The sequence below is a fragment of the Scyliorhinus torazame genome, chromosome 15, assembly GCF_047496885.1.
Source record: "Scyliorhinus torazame isolate Kashiwa2021f chromosome 15, sScyTor2.1, whole genome shotgun sequence".
In the NCBI taxonomy this organism is placed as follows: domain Eukaryota; kingdom Metazoa; phylum Chordata; class Chondrichthyes; order Carcharhiniformes; family Scyliorhinidae; genus Scyliorhinus; species Scyliorhinus torazame.
In genome coordinates, this window is record NC_092721.1 from 6951515 (window position 1) to 6965584 (window position 14070).

Below are 14070 nucleotides of genomic sequence, written 5' to 3' on the forward strand. Positions count from 1 at the left end.
TCTTTCGCATCCTCAGGATATGAAAACACTTCTCAGCAATGCAGTATTGGTTCTTATGTCGAGAAACACAGCAGTCTGGTTTTTGTTTGATAGGTTTGGTGATAAATATTTGCCTGAACAGAAGGGACGACTTCCTGATCTTCTGTGAAATCGTGCCAGGGCAATTTACATCCAACTGAGAGCTGCCAGGCTCTCAGTTCAATGTCTCACCCAAAAGATAGCACATATGACAGTGCGGCACTCCCTCAGTACTGACCCTCTGACAGTGCAGCACTCCCTCAGTACTGACCCTCTGACAGTGCAGCACTGCCTCAGTACTGACCCTCTGACAGTGCAGCACTCCTTCGGTACTGACCCTCTGACAGTGCAGCACTCCCTCAGTACTGACCCTCTGATAGTGCAGCACTCCCTCAGTACTGACCCTCTGACAGTGCGGCACTCCCTCAGTACTGACCCTCTGACAGTGCGACACTCCCTCAGTACTGACCCCCTGACAGTGCAGCACTCCCTCAGTACTGACCCTCTGACAGTGCAGCACTCCCTCAGTACTGACCCTCTGACAGTGCGGCACTCCCTCAGTACTGACACTCTGACAGTGCGGCACTCCCTCAGTACTGACCCTCTGACAGTGCGGCACTCCCTCAGTACTGACCCTCTGACAATGCAGCACTCCCTCAGTACTGACCCTCTGACAGTGCAGCACTCCCTCAGTACTGACCCTCTGACAGTGCGGCACTCCCTCAGGACTGACCCGCTGACAGTGCAGGACTCCCTCAGTACTGACCCTCTGACAGTGCCGCGCTCGCTCAGTACTTACCCTCTGACAGTGCAGCATTCCCTCAGTACTGACCCTCTGACAGTGCAGCACTCCCTCAGTACTGACCCTCTGACAATGCGGCACTCCCTCAGTACTGACCCTCTGACAGTGCGGCACTCCCTCAGTACTGACCCTCTGACAGAGCAGCACTCCCTCAGTACTGACCCTCTGACAGTGCAGCACTCCCTCAGTGCTGACCGTCTGACAGTGCGGCACTCCCTCGGTACTGACCCTCTGACAGTGCAGCACTCCCTCAGTACTGACCCTCTGACAGTGCGGCACTCCCTCGGTACTGACCCTCTGACAGTGCAGCATTCCCTCAGTACTGACCCTCTGACAGTGCAACACTCCCTCAGTACTGACCCTCTGACAGTGCGGCACTCCCTCAGTACTGACCCTCTGACAGTGCGGCACTCCCTCAGTACTGACCCTCTGACAGTGCGGCACTCCCTCAGTACTGACCCTCTGACAGTGCGGCTCTCGCTCAGTACTGACCCTCTGACAGTGCAGCACTCCCTCAGTACTGACCCTCTGACAGTGCGGCACTCCCTCAGTACTGACCCTCTGACAGTGCGGCACTCCCTCAGTACTGACCCTCTGACAGTGCAGCACTCCCTCAGTACTGACCCTCTGACAGTGCAGCACTCCCTCGGTACTGACCCTCTCACAGTGCAGCACTCACTCAGTACTGACCCTCTGACAGTGCGGCACTCCCTCAGGACTGACCCTCTCACAGTGCGGCACTCCCTCAGTACTGACCCTCTGACAGTGCAGCACTCCCTCAGTACTGACCCTCTGACAGTGCGGCACACCCTCAGTACTGACCCTCTGACAGTGCGGCACTCCCTCAGTACTGACTCTCTGACAGTGCGGCACTCCCTCAGTACTGACTCTCTGACAGTGCGGCACTCCCTCAGTACTGACCCTCTGACAGTGCGGCACTCCCTCAGTACTGACCCTCTGACAGTGCGGCACTCCCTCAGTACTGACCCTCTGACAGTGCGGCACTCCCTCAGTACTGACCCTCTGACAGTGCGGCACTCCCTCAGTACTGACCCTCTGACAGTGCGGCACTCCCTCAGTACTGACCCTCTGACAGTGCGGCACTCCCTCAGTACTGACCCTCTGACAGTGCGGCACTCCCTCAGTACTGACCCTCTGACCGTGCGGCACTCCCTCAGTACTGACCCTCTCGCAGTGCAGCACTCCCTCAGTACTGACCCTCTGACAGTGCAGCACTCCCTCAGTACTGACCCTCTGACAGTGCGGCACTCCCTCAGTACTGACTCTCTGACAGTGCGGCACTCCCTCAGTACTGACCCTCTGACAATGCGGCACTCCCTCAGTACTGACTCTCTGACAGTGCGGCACTCCCTCAGTACTGACCCTCTGACAGTGCGGCACTCCCTCAGTACTGACCCTCTGACAGTGCGGCACTCCCTCAGTACTGACCCTCTGACAGTGCAGCACTCCCTCAGTACTGACCCTCTCACAGTGCGGCACTCCCTCAGTACTGACCCTCTGACAGTGCAGCACTCCCTCAGTACTGACCCTCTGACAGTGCGGCACTCCCTCAGTACTGACCCTCTGACAGTGCGGTACTCCCTCAGTACTGACTCTCTGACAGCGCGGCACTCCCTCAGGACTGACTCTCTGACAGTGCGGCACTCCCTCAGTACTGACCCTCTGACAGCGCGGCACTCCCTCAGTACTGACCCTCTGACAGTGAGGCACTCCCTCAGTACTGACCCTCTGACAGTGCGGCACTCCCTCAGTACTGACCCTCTGACAGTGCGGCACTCCCTCAGTACTGACCCTCTGACAGTGCGGCACTCCCTCAGTACTGACCCTCTGACAGTGCGGCACTCCCTCAGTACTGACCCTCTGACAGTGCGGCACTCCCTCAGTACTGACCCTCTGACAGTGCAGCACTCCCTCAGTACTGACCCTCTGACAGTGCGGCACTCCCTCAGTACTGACCCTCTCACAGTGCAGCACTCCCTCAGTACTGACCCTCTGACAGTGCAGCACTCCCTCAGTACTGACCCTCTGACAGTGCGGCACTCCCTCAGTACTGACTCTCTGACAGTGCAGCACTCCCTCAGTACTGACCCTCTGACAATGCGGCACTCCCTCAGTACTGACTCTCTGACAGTGCGGCACTCCCTCAGTACTGACCCTCTCACAGTGCAGCACTCCCTCAGTACTGACCCTCTGACAGTGCAGCACTCCCTCAGTACTGACCCTCTGACAGTGCGGCACTCCCTCAGTACTGACCCTCTGACAGTGCGGCACTCCCTCAGTACTGACCCTCTGACAGTGCGGCACTCCCTCAGTACTGACCCTCTGACAGTGCGGCACTCCCTCAGTACTGACCCTCTGACAGTGCAGCACTCCCTCAGTACTGACCCTCTCACAGTGCAGCACTCCCTCAGTACTGACCCTCTCACAGTGCAGCACTCCCTCAGTACTGACCCTCTGACAGTGCGGCACTCCCTCAGTATTGACCCTCTGACAGTGCAGCACTCCCTCAGTACTGACCCCCTGACAGTGCAGCACCTACCAGTACCGGGCAAAGTCTGTCGGCCTTGCCGGACCCCACTTGGTGATGCGGCAGAGCTGTTCAATCTCACAACGCTCAACATCCCTTCGGAGATTGAACAAAATCTCCCGAGACATCCCGAAAACATAGTTAAGTGAGTAATTTAAATATGTCTGCGCCAGATTCTCACAGGGCCCGGGAAATAACTCCCGTCACGGGGCCCGGGAAATAACTCCCGTCACGGGGCCTGGGAAATAACTCCCGTCACGGGGCCCGGAAAATAACTCCCGTCACGGGGCCCGGGAAATAACTCCCGTCACGGGGCCCGGAAAATAACTCCCGTCACGGGACCCGGGAAATAACTCCCGTCACGGGACCCGGGAAATAACTCCCGTCACGGGGCCCGGGAAATAACTCCCGTCACGGGGCCCGGGAAATTTACTCCCATCACGGGGCCCGGGAAATAACTCCCCTCACGGGTCCCAGGAAATAACTCCCGTCACGGGGCCTGGGAAATAGCACCCCTGCCTGGGAGGTGATATTGTTTAGCATTGGCCTCGACAAACGTGGAGCGAGCCTAACAGCAGCGGGCAGGGGGGCGGGGGGGGGACGATGTTTAAAAATGTGGCCCACTCCGTGAACGCTCTCCTCGCCTGGCGAGTTGCATTCCTCAGTGTAGGAAATGATGTAACTGCGCCTCGATACGGAGTGCCTCGCCAAGGCCACATAAACGGTAAAATGCCGTCAAATAGCGCCGAGACACAGCAGCTAAACAGGCCAGAAACTGAGTCTGTTTCTGTCACGTTAAATCGAGCCCCTCATATAGGTGGACACAAGGGGTACAGCAGATGACTGGGGCTGTGTTACAAAATCGGTGGGTGTTGAAGGCACACCCGCTCCCTGCACTTGGCGTCTGCGGACAGTTCAAAATGGAGTCCAGAATTTGCCAGAGTTGGGGTGAATTTACTGCATTAGTGCAGCATGCAGAATATTTCACAGCACGAACACAGGCTGCAACGGGCATTCACTGCAGAGTAACGCAATCATCTCGAAAAAAACATGGCAGGTGGAATGTGAAATTGACGGCAGCAAGGCACAATATTCCTTCCAGACGGAAAGGAGATTGTTGCTTGAAAATGAGAATTACTGACGGGTGTGGGGAGTGCGGGGGAGAGGGAGATTAGCCTGTGTGGACTCTGTGAATACGTTGACCGCTTCTTGTCGAAAGCAGTTTTTGAGGCTCCAAAGGTCGATTTTTTTGCTGACATCTAACGATGTTTGTGAGTTCATACACATCCTTTGTAATACTACAGTGGGGCGTTCTGGTCTTCATGCAAGAGGAAGGTGTTGTGAGAATTGAGAGGGTATAATGAGGATCCATTGGGATGCTGGGCGGCGTGAGGTTACAGAGCAGAAACATCCGGACCATTGTTCATTTGGGCAGAGTGGACGATTGGATAGAGACTTTTCCAAGTTGTGAAGAGATGGAACAGAACATTCAGAGACCCAACGATTGAAGAGGTTAGGTTAAAGGAACAAAGGAGGCTTAAATCTGGGAAATGTAATGGAGGGAGGAATGTTTTTAAGCCAGGACTGCACAACTGCCTGTCGGGACCGAAGCAAAGGCCACATCAACATTTCAAAACTGGCTTCCTGAGTATTTGCGGGAAATGGGGATAAAGGAATGTGGGAATAAACTGGTCACATGGGATAAGGATACTCTCGGATAAACACAGGCAATGATTGGCTGGGCTATTGATGAGCTCCACAAAAACACCTCTCAAACTATTCAAACAATAAGATTTTCGTTCCTAACTGATTGGGCAACTTATCGAACTATATGGAATCACTGTCACTGGATCAAAATCCTGGAACTCCCTCCCTAACAGCACTGTGGGTGTACCTACACCACATGGACGGCAGCGGTTCAAGGTGGCTCACCACCACCCTCTCAAGGGACAATGGGGGTGAGCAACAAATGCTGGCCTTGCTAGTGCGCCCACATCCCGTAAATTAATAAAAAAGAGCGAGGGAAGGAAACAGACAACGTTGAAGAACTGAGCAGAGATGTTTCTCTGCGTCAATGTCAAATGGACTCAGACTCCGAGAGCTTTGCACAATCCTCACATTGGGAGGGAACAACACAAAACTTTCCAAACTCTTTCTGTCCAAAATGAAACAGTCGCCACAACGTAAAGGACCAGGGGCGAAATTCTCCCCCAACGGCGCGATGTCCGCCGACTGGCGTCAAAAACGGCGCCAATCAGGCGGGCATCGCGCTGGCCCAAAGGTGCGGAATGCTCCGCATCTTTGGGGGCCGAGCCCCAACATTGAGGGGCTAGGCTGGCGCCGGAGGGATTTCCGCCCCGCCAGCTGGCGGAAATGGCGTTTGGTGCCCCGCCAGCTGGCTCGGAAATGCGGCGCATGCGCGGGAGCGTCAGCGGCCGCTGTCAGTTTCCTGCGCATGCGCAGTGGGGAGAGTCTCTTCCGCCTCCGCCATGGTGGAGGCCGTGGCGGAGGCGGAAGGGAAAGTGTGCCCCCACGGCACAGGCCCGCCCGCGGATCGGTGGGCCCCGATCGCGGGCCAGGCCACCGTGGGGGCATCCCCCGGGGTCAGATCGCCCCGTGCCCTCCCCGAGGACCCCGGAGCCCGCCCACGCCGCCTGGTCCCGCCGGTAAATACCAGCTTTGATTTATGCCGGCGGGACAGGCAATTTCTGGGCGGGACTTCGGCCCATCCGGGCCGGAGAATTGAGCGGGGGGTCCCGCCAACCGGCGCGGCCCGATTCCCGTTCCCGCCCAATCTCCGGTACCGGAGACTTCAGCGGGGGCGGGGGCGGGATTCACGGCGGCCAGCGGCCATTCTCCGACCCGGCGGGGGGGTCGGAGAATGACGCCCCAGAAAAAATTAAATGGTGAAAAACGGAAAGAGAGTTCATCAGATGCTAGAAGAGTTGCTCAGAGTTTATCTGTTGCGATTTTATGTTTGTCGAACCAACCAAATATTGGAGAGAAAAAAAACCTCTTCGAAATAATCAATGGAATATTTTTTTCTTCCCCAAAGCATTAATTCTCTGTGGGAAGTAATTTCACCCACAGGCACTGATCTTAACTGTGAGTGACATACTGGCCCACTGCCTAGCCACAGCTGGCAACTTGACACCTGGATAAAGACCAATGTAAACACCTGCCAACGCTGAGGTTGAAATCCTGACTTGCCACTCCATTGTTTTGGATACTAATCTTGCAGATGTCAGCTCACCTGACTGCTCTTACCTGCAACTCCGCAACCTGATAACTGCCTTAGACTCACTTTGCACAAGTCACTGGGTGGAATTCACCCATCCCCCGCCCCTGCCCGGGTTGGTGACGGGCGGGAGCTGGGAATCTAGCAGGAGGCTGGGAAACCTGCTGGCGTGAAATCCCCTTGCAATTCTCCCAGTGGCGGGTTAATGGCGGGGTTTTTATGCGAGTTGGGGCTCTCGCTGTTACGGGAAGGCCTCGCCCCCTTAAAGGGACTGTTCATATTCCGGGGAGGTTATGGGAAACCGTATGGTCCTGAGCCTGGGACCTCCACCGGGGTTATAACAATGATGATCCTTCAAAATGTACTAAATTGTAAAGAACTTTGAGATGCCCTGTGGTTGTGGAAGAAGCTATATAAATGTCAATCTTTCTATTTCTTTCTCATTAGTTACACAACTGAACTCACCTGAACTTCGGAATCAGCATCCACAGGCTGAAGTGCGAACCACGTATCACGATTATGATATTTCTGAAGCTCCTCTTTTTTGATAGCAACTTTACCTGTGAATAATCAGCAGAAAGGTGGGCAGTGGTTAGCGATCTCCCTTCTCAAAAATACTCCCCCAGCGTGCGGACTGAATTTTACTCTTCTGTCCAATAACTACCCAAAATATTACAGAAAACGCTGGGAATATTCAGCAGGTCTGGCAGTGAGATGGAAACAGGTTTAAATACTCCAGGTTGCTAACCAATCATTCGAAGCCAGTTCATTCTGATTATCTCCACAAATGCTGTGGGGTGAATGTTTCCAGCATTTTCTGTTTTCAAATCAGATTTCCAGGGCCTGCAGTATATTTCTCTGGTCTCCACTTACACTGGTTAGACCCCACTTAGAGCACATTTCCAATCTCTTTGTGTCTTGGTTAGAATGCATTAGAACCGTAGAATCCATTCGGCCCATTGAGTCTGCACCGACCCTCTGAAAGTGCACCCTACCTGTGCCCAAACCCCACGCTATCCCCCTCACCCCACCTAGAGACAATTTAGCACAGCCAATCCATTGAACCTGCTCATCTTTGGACTCATGAGGATCATTATTTACTGTTCTGACTTCTGTATACCTTGGCTGGACTACACTTGATGAACTGTGAACACTTCTGGACTCGAGATTACACAAAGGATATCGATCCACTGAAAAAAATGCAAATAGTTTTACAAGGTTGAAACAAAGCTGACAGATTATAACTAACCGGAAAGATCGACTAGGCCGGGGCTGCTTTTCTCGGGAAAAGCAGAGGCTGAGGGTGATGTGATGGACGGCTTTACAATCATGGATCAGAGGGGCTGAATGGCCAGTTCCTGTACTGTAAATACTCTGTGGGTGGGATTCTCCCTCTGAGAGACTAAGTGCTGATGCCGGGACTGAAGGGGGGGGTTTCCACGATCCTGATAGTGGGGTACTTTGTGTTGCTGAATTCAGGATGGTTGGCGTAGTGTACACAAAGACCACAAAATAGCTTCAACTTAAACAAAGCTATAAATTTATTAACACTATTAACTTGGATTTGACACATACTTCTAAGTAATACAGTTGATTGTTAACATATAAACTACACTCATATACAACTAATCTTAATACTGGCATAAACTAAGATCAGCTCTTACTCACACCATCAATACTTCTGACTGTCTCTAGCTTACTCCTGACTACACCCCCACAATGCCTTATATACTTGTATCTGTAGCTCCCTCCAGTGGTTAATCTAGGCATTTCATTACCCTTGCAGTTCTTACAGTTATGATAATACCAGACTGATGGGGGTGCTACTACCGGAGCCATTCAGGACAGGCTAATGGGCCATACTCACGCCATGTGGAATCAGTGCGATTCCAACGCCACCTGGCAGCTGGTTCGCTGGGGCTGGGATTGGCACTGGGGAGCCTGGCGAGCTGCGGGTGGAGGTAAGCACGTCACTGCCCACACACACTCATTCCAGCCACAGCGCACAGGAAAGGTTGGCGGGCGCAAAGCTCGGGATATTACTGGATGGCGTGGAGGACGCGGACATCCAGTTCTCCGGGGTGGGAAGGAAGCTGCCAACCACAGACATCAACTGGGACTGGGCGGCAATGGCAGAGGCCGTGAGCGCCGTGTGTACCACCGCGAGGACCGGCCATCAGTGCCGAAAGAAGCTGCATGACCTCCTCAGAGAGGACCGGGTGAGTCGCCAGCTCTGTGCCCCTGAAACCACCCCCCCCCCCCCACCCCCCCGCTCCCTCCACGCGGCCCCCACCAGGGGACAGTGCCAGGTGAGGATCGGCGACCACCCAGGGTGCATCATCAGCTTCGTGCCCCTGGCACCACTCCTGTTCCCCACTCAGAGGGCAGCCAACCCCCACCAGCCGGCAGTCGACACGGTTACCACACTGCACCAAACACGCCAACACCCATGCTGCCCACCATGGCCGGTTGCCCTGCAAACACAGGCCACTCGCTCGCATCTCCTGTCTGCCCCGATCAGAGTGTCTCACACCCTGCATTATTTGTCCACCCAGGAGAAGGCAGCCCACAACCGTAGGTCCGGCGGGAAAAGATCGGAGGGGGCCTGCCGGATCTGTGGCCCCTCTCCGTCCCAGAGCAGGGGGCGATGGACTTGGTCGGCGGGGAGGGAGAGCGGGCAGTCACAGAGGTGGAGGTCGGAATGGGACAACACAGTGAGACCCCAATGCGTTGAGATGTCCCGGTGTCAGGTGTGTCACCCCTCCCCCATGCGACTTGTCTTGTGTCTTGCGGGGTCGACTCCTGACGAGGCGAGACCAGCTGGTGTCCCCCTCCCACAGCCACAACCCCACAACACCCTGGGGTCCCCCTCCCACAGCCACAACCCCGCAACACCCTGGGGTCCCCCTCCCACAGCCACAACCCCTTTCAGTGAAGAGGTTCCTGGGACACTGTCAGGTGAACACCACACTCATGCATCAGCTGGAGGTCTGAGGGGGCGGACGGTCAGAGAGCAGCCCAGCCCCAGGGACCCCCGTGGGGGCAGACGGTCGGAGGGCAGCCCAGCCCCAGGGACCCCCGAGGGGGCAGACGGTCCGAGGGCGGCCCAGCCCCAGGGACCCCCGAGGGGGCAGACGGTCGGAGGGCGGCCCAGCCCCAGGGACCCCCGAGGGGGCAGACGGTCCGAGGGCGGCCCAGCCCCAGGGACCCCCGAGGGGGCAGACGGTCCGAGGGCGGCCCAGCCCCAGGGACCCCCGAGGGGGCAGACGGTCGGAGGGCGGCCCAGCCCCAGGGACCCCCGAGGGGGCAGACGGTCGGAGGGCAGCCCAGCCCCAGGGACCCCCGAGGAGGCAGACGGTCCGAGGGCAGCCCAGCCCCAGGGACCCCCGAGGGGGCAGACGGTCCGAGGGCGGCCCAGCCCCAGGGACTCGTTTCCAACCAGACGGGTCTCCTCTGAAAAGGGTGGTCCCATCAATGTCGGAGATGCAGTCGCAAAGCCGGGGACTACAAGAGGGACTGTCAGCAACCGTGCAGCGCCTGCAGGTGCACTTGGAGGAGTCCAACCGCCTGCAGGAGGCAGTGCAGACAATGCGTGCCACACAGGCCAACACCGCACGGGTGGGGTCCGCGATGTCAGCCTTAGGTGCGAGGGTCACGGCCATGGGTCAGGATGTCCAAGGCCTGGGGCATATTGTGCGGGCACTAGCTGAGGTACAGGATATGGCAGTCGTGGCACAAGCAGCCATTATCAGGACCACGTGAACATTGCTGCGGTGCTCCAGAGCACGGCCTAGTCACAACGGGCCATGCCTCCAGGCATCAAGAATATTGGCCTGGCACTGGCTGGCCTGAGCCAGTCGCAGAGGGTCCTGGGATGGTCACTGAGTGATGGGCACAGTCCCTGTGCTCCATGCCCGCGAGCACTGAGACCCAGGTCGAGGCAAGAGCGGGCCTCCAGAACGGGTATACCGGGTGAAGGCGGAGCTCACTCAGGCCTCACACCTGTCCCAGGCACCGCGAGGGCGGAGGAGGTGAGGGAGCCCGTGCCGGTGACACCCGCAGGTGCCTCTAAATCCCCCACTTGTCCCTGTCGCATCCAATGGGCAGTGGGCAGAGTGGATGGCACCATGCCACCTGTAACGCCCAGGAGTCGCTCCAGAGGACAGCTGCCATAGGGGACACAGATCACAGGACAGGAATCGCAGCAGGCCACCTCCACTTCTGATGTACCACCCGCGGATCCTGGGGACCCAGACAAAGCATTAGGACACATGAGGATAGAACGGTAGACACTAGTTAAGTTGGCATGGGTGCAGCAGATCGGATAGTGTTAGCAGATGGGGAAGAGTTATTGTACATAACACTGTCGCCAACAAACACATGTTCACTGACGTTGGGAACTGTCTTGCCCTCAGTCTGGAGCGCGTGAAGGATGGGCTGGGCTGGGCTGGGCTGGGCTGGGCTGGGCTGGGCTGGGCTGAGCTGGGCTGGGCTGGGCTGAGCTGGGCTGGGCTGGGCTGGGCTGGACTGGGCTGGGCTGGGCTGGGCTGGGCTGGGCTGGGCTGGGCTGGGCTGGGCTGGGCTGGGCTGGCCTGGCCTGGGCTGGACTGAGCTGGCTGGACTGAGCTGGCTGGACTGAGCTGGCTGGACTGGGCTGGGCTGGACTGGGCTGGGCTGGGCTGGGCTGGGCTGAGCTGGGCTGAGCTGGGCTGAGCTGGGCTGGGCTGAGCTGGGCTGGGCTGGGCTGGGCTGGGCTGGGCTGGGCTGGGCTGGGCTGGGCTGGGCTGGACTGGGCTGGGCTGGGCTGGGCTGGGCTGGGCTGGGCTGGGCTGGGCTGGGCTGGGCTGGGCTGGGCTGGACTGGGCTGGGCTGGGCTGGGCTGGGCTGGGCTGGGTTGGGCTGGATTGAGCTGGGCTGGGCTGGGCTGGGCTGGACTGGGCTGGGCTGGGCTGGGCTGGGCTGGGCTGGGCTGGCCTGGCCTGGGCTGGACTGAGCTGGCTGGACTGAGCTGGCTGGACTGAGCTGGCTGGACTGGGCTGCTGGGCTGGGCTGGGCTGGGCTGGGCTGGGCTGGGCTGGACTGGGCTGGGCTGGGCTGGGCTGGGCTGGGCTGGCTGGACTGGGCTGGACTGGACTGGACTGAGCTGGGTGCAGAGGCTGTTCCAGGTTGGCAGGGAGGGCGTGTGTGTGTGTGTGTGTGTGGGGGTGGGGGGGGGAGAACCAGTGATGTGGGGTGCGGGTGTTGGGGACAGACTGGTCGAGGGCCCCCAGGACAGTTGGGAGTACCCCCAGGGTTTCCCCTGGAGGCGCCAGAGGTCTGGACCAGAGATGTGGGGGCGCCATGTGGGAGGGCCTTAATGGTGAGTGACCAGTCACTGCTCACCACCCCCTGGACCACCATGGGATTCCCCGGGGAATCCTCCACCACCCGCCCGCACCCCGTATGAAGATCTATGGGCCCCTGTGATGGACTGGCTAACACCCGGTGGAATGTGGCACCGGGATAGGAGTCAAATGTGTTGAATGATGGAGCACCAGGTACCAGTGATCGTCACACTGCGGGCTGTCACATCCTCCATCCCATGGACCAGAGCCCTTGATACTGCCACCCAGCGCCAACATCCTGTTGTGAAGCTGGTAAGAAGTATGGACGGAGGGGGGGGTGCAGTGGTAGGAGGATGGAGTGCAGATAGAGGGTACAGGGGACGGGGTGGGGGTGGGGCCATTGGGGGGGGCGGGACTGCCGGTGGCCAGGCCGCCTATTCAGCGAACCTGGAGGCGGTTAGGTTGTCCCGTGCACAGCAGCCCAGGAACACATGTGTGGCCTCTAGTGCCTGCCCAGGCCCCAGCACCAGGCCCCATGTCCTGTCCACTCTGGCCATCCTCTGCGTCCTCTAAATTGGACGAGGCGTGGCGTTTCTCCACCTCCTCCACCAGCAATCCGCCCCTCTGCTACGGGAAGTTGTAGAGGACGCAGCATGCCACACGGTGGGGGAGACCCTCTTCGTGCTATACTGGAGGGCCCCACCGGAGCAGTCCAGGCACCTGAACCGCAGCTCCAGGACGCCGATGCACCACTCGATGACGCCCCTGGTTGCTGCATTGGCGTCGTTGTAACGGCTCTCCGCCTCGGTCTGGGCCTCCAGATAGCCGCTGTCAGCCACGATCACTGTGGATAACCCCTGTCGCCCAACAGCCCACTGTTCCCCGTTTTAAAACACCACAAGTGAATCTTGCCGCCGTCACGTCCGCATGGAGGAGGCGGAGCATCGCGGGAGGCCAGAGACGACAGGGTCAGTTCCATTAATACTATGGTAATGAGTGCTACTGTACGTTTTGCATTCTCACGCTGGTGCAAGGTGTGGAACGCATTCACACGGCTATCGAGGCACCGGAGCATGGTGCTTCATTCGACACCCGGCACCGTCCTCGATTTTCACCCACGCCTGATACCCTGCCCGATCGCGATATTAGCGTCACTGGACAGAGAATCCCGCCCTGTAAGCTTGTCATTTCCGCAGATCAATATCATGAACAAACGCTGCTTGTTTCAAAAATGCTTGCTGGGATTAAGATGTTTTTAGCTAAGGTAACAGAACACATAGCTGCAATTAGTGACTTTAATTTTTAATAATAATTTTTATTAGTGTCCCAAGTAGGCTTACATTAACACTGCAATGAATTTACTGTGAAAATCTCCTAGTCGCCGCATTCCGGGTAGAATGAGGGAGAGTTCAGAAGGTCCAAATTACCTAACAGCACGTCTTTGGACTGTGGGAGGAAAGCGGAGGATTCCTATGCGATCGCGTGCATGCACCATACCACGGCATTGGGATGTCATCTTACATCAAATATCTCCATACGGACGGGATCCTCCCCCGCGGCCTGTTTACTGGCGGCAGAGGCTGCTTGCCATTGGCTGCCGGTGCGATCCTCCGGCCCCGCCAATGTCTACGCCATATCGCGTGGCTCGACCACCTTGTTGTCAGGGAACCCGCCCCAGAAAGTGACCTACGGCGCGACCCGAAGGTCCCACCAGCGGGAAGGGGGGGAAGATCCCACCCGAAGGATCCGCCGCCTGCTGATCCCGCTTTGCGATTGCTGACAGGTACTGCTTGCTCACCCCAGTGAATATTTCTGCATTCATGTTCTGGGCCAACATTCTTCCCTTGAACAACATCCTTAAGTTCAATTACCTGTTAATTTATCACAGAACTGTGTGGGAGTGTGGGGGCTTGCTATGTGCTGTTTGCCGATCGCGTTTCCTGCATTACAACATGACTGCACTTTGAAAGCTCTTTGGGATGTTCCGAGGCTACGAATGGCACTACAGAAAAGCAAGGCCTCCTCTTTCCAGTGAAGTAGAAGCTCTGTGAGGGGATCTTTAAGACAATGAGAGTTTAGTTCATTCAGATTATTCGTTCCCAAACCCTCGCTCATCTTTCCTTCACATTAGTGAATTAGT

General features: G+C 57.2%; 1 protein-coding gene across 2 annotated transcripts in view; it reads right to left on the minus strand.

The window, feature by feature from the left end:
* rasa3 (RAS p21 protein activator 3) overlaps positions 1-14070 on the minus strand; it is a 270301-nt gene that overhangs the window by 120849 nt on the left and 135382 nt on the right. For both annotated transcript variants that reach the window (XM_072476016.1, XM_072476017.1), the window contains exon 4: positions 7072-7166. In XM_072476016.1, the coding sequence (XP_072332117.1) occupies positions 7072-7166 (95 nt within the window). The remainder of the gene's footprint in view (positions 1-7071; positions 7167-14070) is intronic.